The sequence below is a fragment of the Symphodus melops genome, assembly GCF_947650265.1.
Source record: "Symphodus melops genome assembly, chromosome: 10".
Taxonomy (NCBI): domain Eukaryota; kingdom Metazoa; phylum Chordata; class Actinopteri; order Labriformes; family Labridae; genus Symphodus; species Symphodus melops.
The window spans coordinates 12220038-12239992 of NC_136700.1; the positions used below are offsets into that span (position 1 = coordinate 12220038).

At 40.0% G+C, this 19955-nt stretch overlaps 1 protein-coding gene across 4 annotated transcripts in view; it reads left to right on the forward strand.

Annotated features, from left to right (window-relative positions):
- The first annotated feature begins 262 nt into the window (after positions 1–262).
- The window catches only part of LOC306830813 (cGMP-inhibited 3',5'-cyclic phosphodiesterase 3A-like), a 54563-nt gene continuing 34870 nt past the window's right edge, over positions 263–19955 (forward strand). For 2 of the 4 annotated variants that reach the window (XM_079354511.1, XM_079354512.1), the window contains exon 1: positions 263–1844. In XM_079354511.1, the coding sequence (XP_079210637.1) occupies positions 927–1844 (918 nt within the window). In that variant the 5' untranslated portion in view covers positions 263–926. The remainder of the gene's footprint in view (positions 1845–19955) is intronic. The other 2 variants (XM_079354509.1, XM_079354510.1) reach the window with 1 other exon arrangement.

A 19955-nucleotide genomic window follows, 5' to 3' on the forward strand; every position in this document is an offset into this window, starting at 1 on the left:
TTTTTTTTTGCAACAGCACTACATCTATTTAGGGATGTAGGGCAAACAGGTGAAGGCATGCTACCTTATTCTGCCACAGGTGAAAGATTTAAAGAAAATGATGTGCAAGATTATAATAACCACAGATAAATGCACTCTCTTTTATTTGAGAGATTGTGTGTGTTCTCATTGCAGGTTTTGTTTTGTAGAAAGGAAAAATAACTCTGGCGATCTCCTTGTAGGAAGAGTCTTTGACATGTGAGAATGACATATTTTGAAGTGATTTTTTTTTTACTGTTATGATATCCCTTTTTACGTCCCCGGTCGTGTTTATACACTGCAGTGCTGCATCTGAAATGTATTACAGGATCATCATTGTTACTTCTCTTAATTCCTCCTCCATCTTCCTAAACAAGGCAGGAAATCTTCATGTAAACATGGCATCCATCCACTGCTAAACTGAGTCACATCCAGGGCAGCCCTCAGCCTGCCTGGATTAGGAGGAACATGGGGGAGAGGAGCTAAAACATGCGAGAAGAATCACCAGAGTGGCACAAAAATGGGATAGTGTCTAGTGGGAGGGGAGAGAAAGAGAGGGAGGGTGAGAAAGAGACTATAGAGAGGAGTGGAGTCAGTGGCCTAGATGTGTGAAACGCCAGGGGTTGCTGTTTTTGGTTCACTGGTTGACTTACTAGGGGCAAATAGACCAAATGAAATAGCACGTTCTGCACCACACGTAGGGGAAAAAAGTTTTGAACCCTTAGACTTTAACTTTTAAATTTCCTGCAGAATTATTGAACAGTAATTCTGCGGGCACAAACCAACAATTTGGTGCACAGAGGACATGACATGCATGATCATGGGAATTAGAAAGAACATGTAGAGAGTAAGTTTAGAGTTTTCAAAGACGGTCAGCGTTCAAGCATTCCGCCTGACTGACTGATACGATGGCCTTGGAGGCAGACAGCGACAGAGGTTCATCAAGAAGCGCTCATGAAAAACATCCCCGGGCAGCGTTAGAGCGCAACGGCTACGTGAAGACATGTGTCACCCCGCTGCATCAGGACGCAGGGAGCCAGTCGTGGCTGAGAGTCGCCGTGACATGGACTCATCGAGGAGTGTCGTCTGCTGTCTGCGTTGCAACCATCACCGTTATTCTCTCTCTGCTGCTCAGATTGGTCGACGGGGATGCAGGCAGCAGCAGCAGCAGCAGCAGCAGCGGAAATAGCTCCGGTTATAGTCTTCATTTCTCGGCGGGTTGCGCTGTGGAGTTGCTTTTCACTGTATGTTACAGCGCCTCCCCCGCTTTTACTCTCGTATGTGCCTTCTTCTGGGTCGGGCTTTATCTGATCCGCTGCGGGGTTCTCGTCCGGACCTTGGTGTTTCTGTTAGCGGCGTGCCACTCGGGCGAAGCCGCGGCGCAGTCGCTCCTGCGCGGCGCCGAGGAGCAGCAGCTGCTCTCGCTCTCCGCGACCCTGGTAGTCCTCGGCTGTGTGGGCAGCGGGGCTCTGCTGGTCGTTCGCCTGTGCCAGGGAGTGTCCATCCTCGTCTTCATCAGCGTCATCAGGGCCGTCTCCATCATCTCTCTGAGCAGGGTCCAGGCCAACTGGAGACCCTACCTGGCCTACCTGCTGGGGCTGCTGGGGGTTTTGCTTGCGAGGTATGCTGACCGGCTCCTGCCGGCCTCAGGGACCAGCGGGACGGGGTGCTGTGGCTCTGTGACCGGGGCGAAGGAGGAGGACATCCCTGTCTTCAAAAGGAGACGGAGGTCCAGCTCCATAGCGGCCTCGGAAATGATGGCTCATAGTCAGAGCAACAGCAAGTCCCACCGCAGGACTTCGCTGCCGTGCATTCCGCGGGACCAGGTAAGACTAGCCTAAGTTTGGACGCCTTTTGCAGTTTACATTCAGTGATTGGACCTTTAAAAAAACTGCAGACTTTCGTTTGCTATTTGTCTCTGCATACAGCTTTACGCGCGAATCCTTCTTGACAACGGGCCAAACGGGACACCATAGATTGTTATAAGCGTTATTATGATGACACGGATGATTTGTGTGCTGCATAGGCCTTTTACTGTGACTCTGACCCACTGAGGCTACTCATTTTTTAAATCTCTGAATTATGCCTGATATGGTGCGTTGAATAGCAGCATTGTGTGTGTGCACCCTCTTTCTGTCACTACTCTTAGTTTGGTCATCATCATTTGCTCGCGTTGTGTTTGTGCAGCTGATAAGCAAATGGATGGTGCACTTAGCATGCCGAGTGAAAATGTGCCTGTGCCAATGTGTGTGAGCGAGTGTGCCAGTGTGCGCATGCATAGGTGTGAGGTCAAATCTAAATATTCTAAAAGCGTCTGTTTATCCTGGGTGCTAATCAGTGGCTTGGTGCACGTGAATGCTCTCAAACTGTAACACATGATGGAGCCAAATGTGATACAACGCGTGTCCTCACAAGAATCTGGTGCTGCAGGTCAGTGTTATTGATAGTTAGTAGTTATAGCTGTATTTTTGTTGTAATGTGTTGATTAGAAATAGACATCTTGTTTTATGTTGTGAAAGGTTTTTTTTTGTGTGAAAATTCTCAATGTAGGGAGCTGTTGTGATGGTAAAGATAGATAATGTAACGTTTCACAATATCAAAACATCTATGAATGAGGAGGATGTGCTCTGGCCTGAATACTGGTTTAATAAATAACTCTGCTGAAGGCATATCCCTGTATGCTGTCAAGGTGGAAATACTCACATCTAAAAATAACACTGATTGCAGTCTGTTTTTTGGTATTGTTTTCATACAAATGAATCAGCAAGTCAATATGTTGATCTAAATGTTTAAAACGTTTCCGTTAATCGCTCGAAATGTGACCGACATGTTGGTCCTGCTTGTGCAGTTTAAGCTTTACGGAAAGCCTTTATAAAAGACTTTGCAGCTGTTTGGATGAAAGCCTTTCAGAAAAATCTGCAGTGCTTTAAAAGAAACTGAATGGTGCAAATGTATAGCTCAGTTACAGACGGGCAGAGTTTGAATCCCTTCATAAAATCACCCTATGGCCCTTTTCATACAGGCAATATGAGTATGCTTAATTTTCCGTGTATTTTTCTTGAATACTTTTATTGCCTTTTTGTTGTCTGTTGAAAACAAATACACACGTGATGGAGCAAAACCTTATCCCGCCTTGTCTCCAAATACACCCAATGTGGTGTCAGTGTAGAGGAGCCCTGAACAATGACTTTATTGGTTGCTGATATGTAAAGAGAATATGGACAAACCATCTCGAAGCACTTTGTAAAGACACCATTCATACATACCCTAATTAAAGTACTTATCTGTAATAAACATTACAAGTATTATTACTCGTGTTTCTATAGTAACAGCTTAATGTCTTTTGATCAGTCGACCAATCTGAGAATCAAAGCTCATTATTTTGGAGGCAGTTCAATAGTTAACATGATCTTAAGATAACAGGATTAAAAATTATTGAAAGCACAGCTGCTCTCAGCTTCAATACTTTTGAAGTTGTTGATGTTTATCAGCTAATAAGAAAGCTGGTGCCAATCCCTCACTCACTCATTTTATTAATGAAAATCTATAAAGCAGTCAAATAAATCTGATGATCTAATTAGGTTTTTATTTAATGCAAAGGATGTTGTACTCACCTATCATCTTGTTGTACCCATGAATATCACACAGGCAGTCGTTCATCGACAGTGTTTTCGTGTTGTGAAAATGTTGAGATACCCAGTATATTTAGAGGAAGCCTCAATGATTCCTCTTTTGTTGACAGTTTAGCCCTGATTTTGTAGATTCAGACGAGAGAGAGAGAAGGAGAAGAGGGAGAAAAGAAAGCTTGGCTTTGGCAGAGAAGATTTTTCATGGGCGCAAACCACGCACTCAAGCTTTACAACTCATCCCTCGAATGCATGTTCCCTACAAATGTGGCACCTTGTAAAAAGGAAATTAACAGGCTTTCCAACGGTATAAGATTTATTGCCAAGACTCCAAAAAATAATCTATCAAACACAAATTTCCTTTCTTTTTGAGCGATCTTTATTGATAGAAATTTTAACAAACTATACAATGTCAAATACAGTAACTGAATATAGAAAATTTACTTTCTTGCAAATTTTACTAATGATAGCTCTATCCGTACATTTAGTAATTTATGCCATACTCCCTTTCAGTATCATTTCCTTAAGTCACTCCATGTAAAACTCTGCATGCCCCACTCACCTTAGCAACCTCAGACCAATAAAAATATTGTAAAATGTCAACTAGTGTTATGGGAACCATTGAAGATCAGTCATTATGATTGTCTGTAAACTTTTAAAGATGCTCTGACCTTATCTGGCCCATTTCAGCTGACTTCACCAAACCAAACATTCAACCACATTATAAACCTTCTGTTCTTTATATATTTCTATCATGAATCAATATATTCTAGCTACATATTATCAATTACTTTACTATACACAAATTAAATTCCTTGTTTTTGTCCAAATAAAATTAAATATAATGATACCAGCTATAGTTACTTTGTTACTCAGGCCATTTTTTGAAGTGTTTGAGGAAAAATGATTTCCATATATTACTTTGTAGCATTGGCCTGAGATTCAGCCTAAAAGGCAGGACTTTTTTTGTACATTCACTTTACCTGAGATTGTTTCTTTTTTTTGTTTTTTTTTGGAAGTCTTAAAGCTGATCAGTACAGCCGTCTGACCCTCAGTGCTCGGTTGTTCATCATGAATTGGTATCCAGGGAACACTAACTGAGTGGACTACCGGCCCTATTAGAACAGCACCCTTACACGCTCCACTGCGTGATGGCTTGAACAGGACTGATGACAAATTGAACTTTAAAACAAATCGAAAAAAACAAACTCACAATGACCAGATGTTAAGGACAATGTGTCCTCCCGTGGCCTGTCGTCACGCTGTAATCTGTGTGACCAGAAAGAGGAACATAGAGATTATTGTAGGGGACAAAGAGAGACAAACAAAACCATGGATTGCATTTTATGTTACAAAGTGAAGAAAATAACCAAAATGTTAAAACATTTTTGTATTATTGACTGGTTGCACTTTGGGATTGAATTTGGCATTTCAGTTTTGAAGTGACACATTTAGGGTCTTACAAATCTATTTTACTATTGCAGTTTTAAGAATCAGATTTCTGCATAAGTAATTGCTAACTTTGTCTGCTTGTTTGATTGACAGTTTTCTGCAGCCTAAAAACTGTTGACGAGTGCAGCAGCCTTGCACCAAAACAATACTGTAGCAATCTGTGAATCCACAGAAGTATGAAAATACTGAAAGCTACTAAAAGCTAAAAATATAAATGGAAGCTGGTGCGCTCACTGTGTGTCGGGTAATGTCTTCTGAAGTAGGGAAATTATTGTGACTCCTAACACATAACCAGTTCCAGAAATAAATAACTTAATGCAACTGTACACATTTTGTTGGCTGTTAGTTCTAAAAATGATGAGGTGAATTTTACCTGTTACTGCAGTGATCTTGCAAGTAGGTTAGTGTTGACGTGGCTTTTAACACACAGTAACCTGTAGTTCAATACACTTTGCTCACTTAAATTAATGTTGGTTATATTGTTAACTTTAGTGTGGGTGTCCTGGTTTAGAAATTCAGAAAACAAGCATATTCTGTTAGTTGCATGGTTGTAGAAAAATGGTACGCCTCAAGCTGTATGAAATAATGATCTTCTTGCAAAGTAGTTCACAAGTGCTCATTTCAATACTTAATTTAGCGTTCAAATTAGCACTTGTTATTGCTTATACTGAACTTATCTGCCGGCATCACTACAATGATTCTGCTTGTTTTGACGAAGGACATATTTTTGGCGCTTCAGTGTACAATATAGCCAGCCAGCATGTATGACGAAGGAGATATTCCGTGCACAGCTCATTGTTCACAATCTCACCAGAAGCTTGAGACACAGTAAAGGAGGTGAGAGAAGACTTCTGCGGACAAATTGTTATCCGCAGATTCTGCAAAGCGGGCTGCCTGTTTTGCTCTTCACTTCACTTGCATACAAAAAAGCCCGCTAAAATGTGTTTGGCCAATACAAAGGAACACTCACCAACTACACTACTCGTGCCCCATGCCTACAGAAATATGTTTTTATACAACTTTTAGCTTCTGTCATAGTGCAATTCTTAAATACATAAGTGAAATAAATTTGTAATGTTACAGCTCTCAGCTGTGATTTGAGGACGAGCATCAAACTAGTGAAACAATAAAATCCTGCTATTACTTTTCAATATTGTTATATCTTGCTATAGAACTATGTTGTCAAACTGAGATGACATACAGTAGACTATAAGTTTGTGATCCTGTCAGCGATGATGCGTTTGAATTCTGCACTTTTACCATTTGTGTATACTTTTTTTACAGAACTTTTAAAGATTTCTAAAAAAAGAAAAAAAAGAAAAAGAGGTCGAATCAGTTTCCTCTTCTCATCCTCCTTCCTTCTTCTCCTTGGTTTTAAAAGTCACATACACAAGCACACTTACACACACAAACATTTGTTGTGGTACAGTTTATCCATGCCGTAGATAATGAAGTTCTCCTGAGTGTAGTTGTACCTGAGAGAGGCAGGGGTTTTTCTTCAAACGTAGGCTCTGCAGTATTTATGAAGCAGGCTGGTGCAACCTGCAAAGCCAGAGGCAAGACAGGCACTCCTCTGAGCTGCTAGCTGAAGTAAAGCATTAACTCTGTGACTTTACTCCATGTTTTTCCTGTTTTTAAAGGGATACTTCACTCATTTGCATGAAGCTGTGTGACATTAGAAACATGGTAGTAGTGTTGAATGGTCGTGAATCCAACCCTCATTTTGCCCTGAGAAGAGAAAAATATGTTTTTCTTTGCCTTGAAGTTTTCTTCATGTGATGCAATATGACGCTTTTTGCATCACATGAAGAAAACTTTCAAGCAAAGAAAAACACATTTTTCTTGTCTCAGGGCAAAATGAGGGTTGGATTCACGACCATTCAACACTACTACCATGTTTCTAATGATACACAGCTTCATGCAAATGGGTGAAGTATCCCTTTAAGGTGAATGTGATCCATTATTTTAATGTACTGCTAAATGACCTTCGCAAAGTGAGAGGAATCAACTTAATGCAATGTTGGATTTAAATGTTTAAAGGTTTTGACACAAATGAGAGTCCATAGTGATGTTTCTGCTCTGGCTCCACATAGAGGATTTATGTTTTGACAGAAGTTGTTTGTGTTTTGGCCGGGGTCTCAGTGGGATGGGGATTTCAGCGGAAAGACCTCTGCTAGTTGTTTTTGGGTCACATGCAATTAAAAAAAAAAAAAAACAGCTTTAAATAGAAAGTCGGGAAAAAAAAGCGTTTTATTGATCAGTGTTTTATTGTGTACTCTGTTACCGTAGCTTGTTATTACACAATAGCACTCAAGCCCTCAAAAAAGTTGCTTGACGCCATACATGTCAAAACGAGTGAACGTTCTTGTAACAGAGCATCGTGAACAGTGTCTGCGTGTGAGAGGATGAGGACAGTGGCAGATGTAGAAGCAGGAACATGTGCTCAGAGAGCTATTTGAGGGAAGGCTCACACTCCCATTGACGCAAATACATTTCCAGGGAGACACAAAACCTGCTCTTGCCTGAGCCGTGTGTCTTTGTGTCACAGAGATGCTTATTATTACTTCATGAAGATAATGGAGAATTGTGTTCTTATTTTTACAACCTATTTACGTTTTGTGTGACTTTTTTTTTTAACCATTTAGGAACATTGATATTGATTTAATATTAGTTGAAGGTCTGCATATGTTTCAGTTCTACTTCATTTTAAAGTTCAATTTTGTTGCCAGTGTAGACAACCAGATTTGGCTTATAATTTTTACATGTTCGAAATCAGGTTTTTACATTACAGTTTTGGCAGATAATTAAAAGAGCACTAACATTTAGACTTGGGCTTTTAGTGTGTCGTGGAAGTATTACAAGCGCCTTAAACAAGTGGGATATTTGATATATGCAGGAAGCAGGGGCGTGTCCAAACTTTTTGGACCAAGGTGGCCCAACTGGGACAGTGATGTGCAGGGGTGGCCTGAAGTTTGTGTGCACACATCATTGTCTGCACTTATAACTCTGACTTTTAAGTATCACAAGATAATGGCAATGTATACATCCTTCTTAGCTTAATTCTTTAAGGATTACAAATAATATGTATGTCACAATTTAAAGAATTTAAATAAATTGCAAACAAACATCTTCACACTGAAAACTATGTATCTTGCTGTAACACATCCTGAATGAGTCCCTACTCTGACAAGACAAATAATAATGAAGTATTTTGGGGCGGCATCTGGGGTGGCGAATAACATTTCATGAGGTAAGGAGGCATGTTACCAGTAGCCACCCCTCTGAAATAAAGAAACACTTTTAGAAAACAACCAAGAGCTGGGCAAACATCACTGGTTTGTTATGGGCCAATGAAAAACTATACGGTCAGACTTTCCAGAGTAGCCTATACACAAAGTATAAGGTGATATTTTCCATTTCGCTTGACAAACTAACAGCAAGACTGAACATAAACTGTGAGTAATCTCACATTACAGATTGTGCATAGAAATTGCACCATCTAAAAGTGCAATACCAGATTTTGGTATTGGAAGTGTTGTGTTTGTTGTTTATAGCCCAAGTATCCTCCACTGGAGTTTTAGCAGCCATTTACACATCAGTCTACACGAAGAGCGTAGAGCGTGAAATAATAATGTAGTCTCTGTAGGGTTGTCGCATAGTTTATGTATTGGTTTGCATTTAAACACCCCTCTGTGTTTGGCTTGGAATTTATTAACAACCCATTTGACACAGAAGGAGGCATGAGACTGGTACCTAAAATACATGCACATCATTTGTTCACAAAACTGCTGAATGAGATGCAAAATTTGATTAAGTCTTGATTGATTATACTTGAAAGGGGGAATATTTAAAAAAAAAAAAAAAGAAGGTAGATTATTTCGCCATTAAACAGATGAGAATAGAAAAAGGGGCAAGGTAATGGGGAGAGACTGTAAGGTGTGCAAGCCTTTTTGAATAGATCATTACATTCACAACCAAAACAACACGGTGACAAAGAGGGTAAGTCAGAGAAATATCAAGGAGAGATACATTAACTATGACCAAACTAATTTGAACCACAGATTGGTTAAAAGAGGAAGGGATTTAAAGAAGAAAAATAAACTGGCATTAGCACAGCAGCCCAAGCAGTCGTCAAGTAGCCAAATGTGTGTGTGTGTGTTTGTGAGAGAGACAGAGAGAGAGGGAAAGAGAGAGAGAGAGAGAGAGTGAGAGAGAGGGGAGACGAAGCAGCTTGAGGGGAGCTAATGCAGGATCGACTGTGAGAGAGGAGTAGAGAGTGAGTGAGGGAGGAAAGTGGGAAAGAGTGTTTTGAAAGATCTGCTGGGGAGGGTGAGAAAAAGAGGGGGAGCGAGGGGAGGATGGCTGCCAAGCACAGCAGAAGTGTTGATGGTAAGAGGACAACTATCTATCTGGTCCCTGTGTTTGAGCTCTCCGTGCTGCTGTAAACTCAACACACACGCATATGGAGACACACACAGCCATGTTGTCAAACGCACACATACACACACGCTCACAATTGTTATCTATTGCATATTGCATGTGTGACAGATATTGTGTGTTATGTGTTTGTCTCCTGGTAATGTGAATGTGGCTCAGTGCCACATGCTCCTACAGAGAGAGAGAAAAGGGCAGAGTGTGTGTGCGCATGTTTGAGTAAGTGGCCTTCACAGTTTAGGTCTGAAAAGAAGCACCAAATAATTTTAACTTTGCGTGTACACTACAGTATACACATGCTCACACACACACGCACATGCACACACACGCACGCACACACGCACACACGCACACACACACACACACACACACACACACACACACACATACACACACATACACGTGCAGTGGCTTCCCTGCTGGCTCTCCAAATGAGGTTTGGTGGCTTTGGACAAGGATTGCCTTGTTACTCGGTTCAATGGTGTGTTTTAGCTCCAAAATATGCTCGGTGAGAGGTGGGGGGGGGGGGGGGGGGGGGGGGGGCGTAGTGTTGTCGGACTGGGCTGGAGGGCTAGGGGGTGGGGGAATAGCGTAGATGAGCAGAGTCTGGATCTGTCCATACATCTGCCTTTTTCTCGGGCAACCAAAAAAGAGCATTGGGTTGTAGACATGCTACGAATGGAGTTCCACCATTGTAGGACTGAGTGAGCAATTGCTGCTACTATTTATTTGTCTTTTCTTTGAGACAGTTCTGATGAAGAGATGAGAGAGAGTGCATGGGGTGTATGCTCTTGAATTTCCCTCCGGACAAATAAAGTATCTATCTATCTGCTCTACTGGCGAAAGCCAAACCGGCTCAACTTCTTTATCTTTGTTTATCTTACTTCTGATAATATTGTTATGACGCTCCACAAATCGTGTATCCTATCATGAGTTATCCTGTGATTTACAACCCTATTAAAATCTGTCGCAAAATAAAAACAAGGGACGAAATGTCATATCTCTGCACGATAAGTAACAATGTGATGCTCCTTACTCAGTTATAAGTTTGTATAGACATTGAAATTGTGTAGATCTTGAATTTAATTAATTTAGTGCTTATGAAACACTATGGGCAAATTAGCGCATTCCTTTAATAGATTTGTTATTTGTGTATTCTATATGAGACACGTGTAGATGCAAACCCGACATACACACAAACGCACACCCTGTACCAGGCAGTGGTCTGATGTGGACTGTCTTTGAAAAGCAGGATCTCTATTCATAATGAGCAATAGACAAATCATTGCAGGTCAGATCTCAGCCCAAGCCAAGCCTTTCCTCTTTTCACACATTCTCGCTCACATACACAAAGCAGGATATCCGCTGTGAATGTTGTAATAAAATAATCCACTCAAATGCCTCAGTTGCTTCCATAATACCTCGTTTACAGGAATAACCTCTCTCATCCTTTAACACACGCGCGCACACGCGCACGCACACGCACACGCACACGCACACGCACACGCACACACACACACACACACACACACACAGTGTGTCAGTGTGTGCTTCCTCGCAGTTTATGCTAGATCAACAGTCTGGTGACAGTGTGTTTGTCTTGGACGCCTCCAGCCAGCCTGGAGATTACCCAATCAGATAATCAAAGGTATAATTACATCACGTTCATCTGGGAGTGTTTTTCCCTTCCATTATCTCTCATAACGCACACATACAAGACGCACTTACACACTCGCGCACGTTCTGCAGACCCACATTCATGACGTTCATACAGCCGCTAATTGCCAGAGGTTGTCTGCTTTGAGAGACAGTAAGTTCTCATCAAGACATTTAAATACATCTGTCGTTACTTTAAAACACTCGTGTGTACAGGACACCATAAAATCAGATTCTTCTGTCCTGCCTAAAGAGATAAAGGGTTGATATGCTACCATTAACTTACATTACTGCAGATTCACAACACACACATTTGGATAGGTAATTTTTCTTCTTCGGTTTGGCGACTTTTTTATTCATAATTAGTTTCTACACAACTCGAAATATTTTGCATTCTGGGGTGTACATTTGAAAACATTACATGTCATTCAGAGCACATCTGAGCATCTATAGGTCCCTGTGCTCTAAATAGTGATTCACTGGATCTCATGCCTTGAAGTACAAATGTGGTGCTTTTAAAGGGGACATGCAAATAAATACTCGGATACATGGATGAGAAGTCTTCTGAAATTCAAACTTTTTATCGCCCAAATGTAAGTAACGAGTTCATGAGTAAAGATGTATAGACATACATGAATTCACGTATCTGTAGATGTTATGTTTCACACTGGACAGACCATGTTGAACATCTATCCCTCATATTTGAAGTCATAAGTAATGCACTCTCTGTTATAAACCTTAATTTTTGCTTGGAGTTTGGGTTCTTCCAGGCTGCAGCCTGCATGCTTTCGTGAGTATACTTTTGATCATCTCTTATTCAGTTGACGCAGAGACAATTCAGAGATATTAAAACAAATGTATCCATAAATTATAACAGTGCACTTAAGGTGAAAACTTTTGCATACTTTTCTTCCTTTCTTCTTGGTTGTCAAAAAAGGAATATATTGGCAACTTGGTTTATTATTTCACATCTTGTACGAGGGGCATTCTCCCAAGGCGATAAATGTAGTCAAGACATTCTATCTCTCTTTCTCTATCTTTCATTCTCTCAGACTTCCCCTGCCTCCCTAGTTTCTCCCTCTCTTGCTCTCTTCTCTCTCTTTACCTTTCTCTCTCTCTCTCTCTGTCGTCTTATTTTTTTTCTGTTGCCTTTCTGTCTTCCTGTCCCGCTCTGTTTTCTCTCCCACTCACCCGATTTCCTCTCCATTCAACGTTCACAGGACAAATGCCAAGAGCAGTATTTGTGTGTCCTCAGATGCCATCACTCACGTTATGTAAGGCTCTGCCAATTTAAGCGTGTGTGTGTGTGTGTGTGTGTGTGTGTGTGTGTGCGTGTGTGTGTGTGTGTGTGTTTGTCTTAATGAATTATAATCCAATTTGAATTGTTTGTGTTTGTAATTTTTGAGACTTTTTGAAAAACCAGCTCCTGTATGTATGGGGGGGGACACAAACAAGAAGTGATGCTAATTGCAGGGTTGTGATTTTTCCACATTACTTAATAATTAACTATTGTTTCTACTTGAAAGTAATAATAATACTTGTAATGTTATAGTTTTAACGATCCCCAATTAGAGGTCCAAGTATTGAGAAGATTTCTTGTGTTTTCCATCTATCGATGAGGTTGAACTTGAACTCTTGTTTGAGTTCAACTTGCATATTATTTAAGAAAAGCACAGGGCAATCTTTGATATGCTTATTTGCTGTTAGCATGTTGCTAATGACCCTAGGAATGTATGGGCAGGTTGTGATGGGTGCTTCATTTCTCTATGTCTTTGTAACAAAAGTCATGAACAGCTTAGCTCTAGTTTCTGGACCTTGGTCATTTTTACAGAATAAAAATCTGTGATATTATCATTCTGGACGCTGGCCTGAGTAATCGTAGCCATCAGCAGAAGAACATCTCATTTGTTTTATTATCACGAGGTACACACATTAGTGCTTTACTAGTTGTAAGTGATTCTCTGTGTCTTTAACTTTCCCAATATTACCATTTTACATATGCCGAAATGAATTAAATTAACACTGACGTAAAAAAATGTGCCAGAGACTCAAATGAATTGTTAGTACTCCAAAGAAAAGACACAGAAGAGGAGAGAAGAGTAAATCAGCATCATAGAAAGACAAGGCATACATACATGAAAGTGATCTGTGTTCTTTATATAAAAGTAAGTTATACTTTTGGCGACAACTTGAATCCCTTTTTTGTTTACTTTCTGGAAATTTGGGACCATACAACATATTCCAAATTAGCTAGCTGTTTTGGTTTGCTCTGAAATCATTGATGTATTAAAGGAAACTGCTGCATGAGCTTCAAATTGTCATACTGTGAAAAAGAATGATACATGGAATTCAGGCGTGTGTGTTGGGGGAGGGGGGGGGGGGGGGGGGGGGGGGACAACGACTTTGGGATGGATACAGGGCTGAGAGAACATATAATGAGGAAACCAACAGAACAGTTAAGGATAGGGAAGATGACGTATCGGGAGGAGAAGAAACAGGCTGAAGGCAGATAAGGTAAAGGAAACACAAATGAGGGGAAACTAGGACTCAGGGAAAATAGGGTCGTGTGAACACTTGGGGAAGGGACATTGACAATCTGAAATTCAAACACTTGCAGCCACTCAATGCTTGTTATTAGATTTGATTTGTTTTTAAACTGTAAGATGTTTGTGTGGTGTACCACAGTTGGTCCAACATGCCCTACTTCATTGCATTTGCCCCATTTTATCGATGTTTACATTGCAGTTTGGTTTTTGTAATGACTATGTTTGTTAGTTTAAATGTCAGTAAATAAATACCTGGATGGTACATTACACTGCATCATCAAATTGATACCCAAACAAACACTGTTTAATTTCTTTCAAAAAATTGTGCTTGATGAATTCTCTTCCAGAACAGTTTAACCAGGTATGAAGCACAGAGTTTATTTCAGGTCAAGTTCTAGTATTTAGAAATAATTGGATTCATTCTATAAATGGCCTCTTGTTTTCTCAGAGCTGAGCTAAAGCAGCACAAAGTGAGCGCTCGGTTCTCATCTGAGGAGCAGACGAAGGAGTTGGCCTTGGGCTGTGATGTGTACACAGGATGATGCACACACAGGCACACATAACCCCTCTCTCTCTCTCCCTCTCTCTCTCTCTCTCTCTCTCTCTCTCTCTCTCTCTCTCTCCATCACTCGCTCTCGCTCTCTCTCTCTCTCTCTCTCTCTCTCTCTCTCTCTCCCACACGCACACACACACACACGCACAATATCACGTGTGTGTGGGGCTGGTTTGGTTCTGCCTGATGCAGTTTACGCTAATGTCAATGTGTTCCCTTTTTTCATTCAGTTTCTTTTGGCTGCAACATCTCTCACTTGCTTTCTCTCCATGTATCCTTCTCCTCCTTCTGTCCATTTCGACCTCTATGTCCATTCTCATTCAAAAGGGAATTCAATAAGCAATTCTTTGTTGAATGAAGTTGCTCTGGTGTTCAATGGACTCAGGATCTGTGATCTAGCCAGAAGACAAAACCCCTTATAAGATATGTTTTCTTTCTATGGACCCGGCCATTTTCAAGTTTCTTCTCTCTTTCTTTCTTTTTTCTTTTCCTCGTTTAACGTGTCGACCTTTTAAACACACAAGGTGCACACGCATACCAATAACTTGAAAAGCTTTTGTATAATTATGTACAGCATATTGACTCCAGATGGTTACTGCGGGTTTTGCAAGCAGTATTAGGCGTAAAATAAATAAAAATAAGTTTGTTTTTTGTCTCATATATTTACAGTAATTAACCGACTGTCTTTTAGTACAGAGTTGTTTTTGACTGACAGATTCCTCACTCCGTCAGCTACCTTACGGAGAAGTCAGTTTACACGAGTCATTACTGATTCAGCTCGGTTAATACATCCCTTAACGGCACTGATGTTTAATTAATGACAGTGATTGAAAACACCTTTGGGGTTGTACCGGTCCTTTAAGTAATCCAAGCAATTTCCCATACAGTGATCATTAATTGCACATTTGTTTAATCATATTTAGATTTACTATCTGTATATATATATATATATATATATATACACACACATATACACACACACATATATATATACACATATATATATATATACACACACATCTATCTATCTATCTATCTATCTATCTATCTATCTATCTATCTATCTATCTATCTATCTATCTATCTATCTATCTATCTATCTATCTATCTATCTATCTATCTATCTATCTATCTATCTATCTATCTATCTATCTATCTATCTATCCATGTTTATTTTAAATATACAATTTGGAGAATGCATTAAATATAAGTTAATTGCATCTGTTGTTTAGCCTTAAACAACACGCCTGCTGCCTGTGCAAGCAGCATGGTTAGTTGGATTAACATTAGTTTTTATGGACTCCTGAGTTTCTAGAAAATTTCAGTACTGCCACGGAAATTCTTCCGATCACGTCACAGGGGGAGACTATCCCTGTCTTACAGGGGGAGGGGGGTGTTGTCTGGCAGATCAAGCTTGGAGTTTGCCACAGAAAGAATATTTGCCTTTATTTCAATGCTATGTTTACTTCGACAGAGGAACATACTGGCAAACAGTAAACATAAAGCAGCAGTTTAGTCTGTGGTCTAGAACCTATCACAGGGGGGGGGGGGGAGGAGAACATCACTCAGAGTGAGTAAGGGGTGCCCTACTCACTCGGGGTGAATTCTCCTGATATCATCCTGCTGCATTCTCACACCAGCTAACAAGACCAGATGACGTCTGAGTGAAAAATATGCGTTCACAAAAATGCAGCAATGCTCCCGAACACTTTTTTTCCAGTCTTGTAGAAGTGTACACAAAGCTTTAACTGTATGACAGAAGCTTAGGTTGTGTTAACCACGAACATCTGTTAAATGAAAGAGCAACATTTCAAGGACTGTCACAAAATGGGATGTAAGTCTTTATATATGCAGCTCCAAATGGAAGACCAGTGTCCGGATGGCAACAGCGTTCCCACAAGACTCAGCTTAAAATGCTAATGCCCGCCAACGTCAGTGTCAATCAGCAGGAGCAGAGATCTGACAGAGAGGAGTGGGTTATGGGGCTGTGACGCACTCCCCTCTCACAGTAATAGGAGTAGAGCATGACAAGCTGGCATCAGTGGCCCTACATGAGTACAACAGCGAAAAGGAAAAACCCTCCACTTAGCTTCAGAGCCTCTGAGGGGTGCGTGTTTGTGTGTTGGGGGGGGGGGAGCAAGAGGAAGGCAGGAAAATGTGTTTATGCTTCAACTTTGTATGAGTTACATACAAGTGTAAAGATGAATCGTGTGGCAGTTTAAAATCGATTCAGATTTTAAAAAATGAATTGCCGTAATCAGGGTCCGAAATCAACACCAGCCAAGCGCTAAATGCGGGTAGATTTTCCGTTTGGCGAGTACATTTCAGAGATCTGCCTCAGGCCGCGCGTAAATGTTTAACCATAAAATAATAAAAACTATGCCATGCGTATTTAGCACGTTTTATGTAGCTGCAGCTACCTTCTCCTCTCTCTGCTGTTATGACTGTTAGCATCGCAAAAACTCTTTCTTAACAAAAAATTGGTACAAAATACCAAACAATACTGCTGACAGTGTTGATGTGTATTTCCAGAATATATCTTTTCTCCTTTCGGAGAATGAATCATGTTGTGATGCAATCAAATAGTATGGGAAATTTGATTACCAAATTGGTTCTGCGTCTGTATTTGTTTCCTTTTTTGTTGTTTTGTAAACCAAATCCTTTAGGGAAGATAGTAAGAGATAGATGCTGGTAATTGGGGAGGTATGCCCCTTTAAATTGAGTTGTCTGTGTGAAGTGAGTCACTCACCATAAACCCTCTGACTATACTACCTCACATTATAGCAAGATTTATGACACGATATTTTCACGCTATGAAATCATGCACACATTTCATATTATAAGAGGCTTTTCTTGATCTAACAACGTGAAGTACTTTTGTTCTTATGTTGCAATGGTGTGACTGTCTGTGCACATAATCATAAGGAAATATACATTACTTAACAATCTTTCTTTTGTCAGATGTTGAGTCCCAGTTGTGATGGAAACACTATCTTCATCTTCAAATGCCTCATTACCAAGGATGCACTTTTACTAAGCATTAACAGGCCATTACTAAAGCACCGTTTCTTGAATTCTTTATGGGGCATCATGAAGAGGACATTATGAGGATCAGATATACTACTTTAGACTTGCTGACAGAGGCATGCATCCATTTACTTGACAGTTCATGCAAAGGCTTAGTCATGCAACTCTGCTGTTAAACACAAAAACACTCATGCACATACTTGCCAGAAGGTATGCTGGTAGTTGCCATCAGCACAATCTATTCACAAGGGACAGAAAACAGCAACAGGGAATCAATGAAATTATGAACATATTTTTGCTTTTCCATAAACTCTTATCTTTATTTCATCTTTGGTTGCATTAACTAATTTTCCATTTTGCACATATACTGTATTATTACCACTTAGAGCAGGTTTTAAAACGTTGTTTTTAAAAACAATATTCTTAATGTCACGTCTTGAGATTTTTTTCATGGACCTACCTAAGATAAATAATATCTTAGATCTTTATCTATATAACAATAGACGTGTTTGTAAATAGGCGTTACACTCAATGGATCCAAGTAACTTCTTCACACGGTGTTTGGTGCTATGTATGTTAGCATGCTAACACTGAACTGAGATAATTTTTTATTTTTTTTATTTTTTTTTTAACTTTTTTTATATAAAAAAAGTCTTTTATATAGAGAGCAGGAACAAACAAACTATATAACATAAAGCAATACAAAAAGGGGGCATACAAATTCTCAGTCAGTTGAGTAAACATTGTCCTTGTTTTTGAATAACGTCCATTTCCTCCATTTTTGTGCAAAGTCACCCACTTTGATTCGCAGATGAAAAGTCATTTTCTCCATTGCATCTCCTCCATGATGACCATCCAGTGCCCTGTTTTTGGAGCATCACTTTTTAACCAGTTCCTTGTAATGGCCTTCTTATAGGCAACAATCATTATTTTGAAGAGGTACCTGTCTTCTTTCATAATAACTCCTTCTGGGATCAAACCCAGATACAGAACCCATGGGTCCCTGGGAACCTTATATTTTAGGATGTCCTCCAAGAGTCCAATACTGTCGTCCCTGAAAGGTTGTAGTTTGGCGCATGACCAGAAAATATGACTGTGATTGGCATTATAGTTTCCACATTGTCTCCAACATTTTTGTTGTAGTCCAGTCTGTTTGCTTTTAATTTGCGGAGTGACAAAGAAACGGGTCAGATTTTTCCAGCCGAACTCTCTCCAGCGTTTAGAGCTCGTAGAGCTGTGTTGTGTCTTGCATAATAAACGCCAATCACACTCTGAAATTTCGGTCTGTAGTTCGTCTTCCCATTTAGATTTTATATACAGAGAGTTATTACCATTACATTTCTGTAGACATGCATATAGTTTAGAGACAGCTTTGGAAGGCATTTCCTCATAGGCATCCATCATCATTTTAACCAGCACATTGCTTTCTGATGATAAACCTGTTTTTACCTGTGTATCAAAAAAGTGTCTTAGTTGTAAGTAACGAAACAAGTCTTTATTTTCTAGTTTAAATTCGTTTTTAACCCTTTCAAAAGACTTGAAAATGTTCCCTTCTGTCAGTGTGCATATGGCTGTAATACCTCTATCTATCCATGTTGTAAAGGTTTTGTCAATTTGTCCTGGCATGAAAAGAGTTGTCTGCGAGGGCCATAGCAATAACCTACAGTCTCCTTCAATTTTATATTTTCTAACTATATCCGTCCAGGTTTTTAGTGTTTCAGAGACAACTGAGATAAGTTTTGATGGCATTTTTCCTTTCAATACAGATTTTGATTTAAATATTGAAATAATGACTGTGAACCATTATGCTGTGTATACCTCCAAGCTGATGAGATAAAAGGTTATTATTGTTCAGAAAACACATGATGCTGACAATAATTCACACAAAACCAGGTGAATGTCTCAGGGGTTGATACAGTAAATGCAGGCTTCTAATCAGTTCATTGACTGTGTTGCATTGAATTGAACACTTACCTAAAGCTGTGCCTCACATTTGTTAGCATATAGTTGCAAACTCTTAACCTTGTCAAACAATGGATTTGGGTTAATGTGTTTTGTATTGATGTTATGCTCAAACCATCCTTTGTTATAAAAAGTTGAAAGCTTAGACTTGGGTTTAGAGCCCAGACAAAACGTGTCAGTCCATCCCACGTTCACATGGACACAAAAACACTTGCTCGACAGTGTGACGTTAGCATGTAATAAGATCAATAAGCAATTGCTGGTGTGGTCTGGTTTCATGGTGGATCGACAGCACCCCTGATACACTGATTGGAAACAATTAGCGTCAATAAGCGGCACTAACATGGTTTGGAGTGATGACGGCGATGAGTGCATGTCTAATTCGAGTGTCTGTGTGTGGGTGAATCATCATTATCCGGCCCAGGAGTTCCATTTCTCTCTGTCTCTCTCTGTCTCTCAAACACAGCCATGCATTCACAGTTATCTTTGCCAAATCCTTTTGCAAGTTTATCTGTTCAGTGGATAAACTGTGATTCTTGGGGTCAATGTGAGTCAGTCTGTGTAGAAAGCATATTCTTTAGCACAAGTAAAAATATGTGCTTCAACAGCACCATAACAAATAAAACAAAAAAACAACAACACAGAATGGGCAAATAGTTTGTAATAACTAGCATTTGTTAG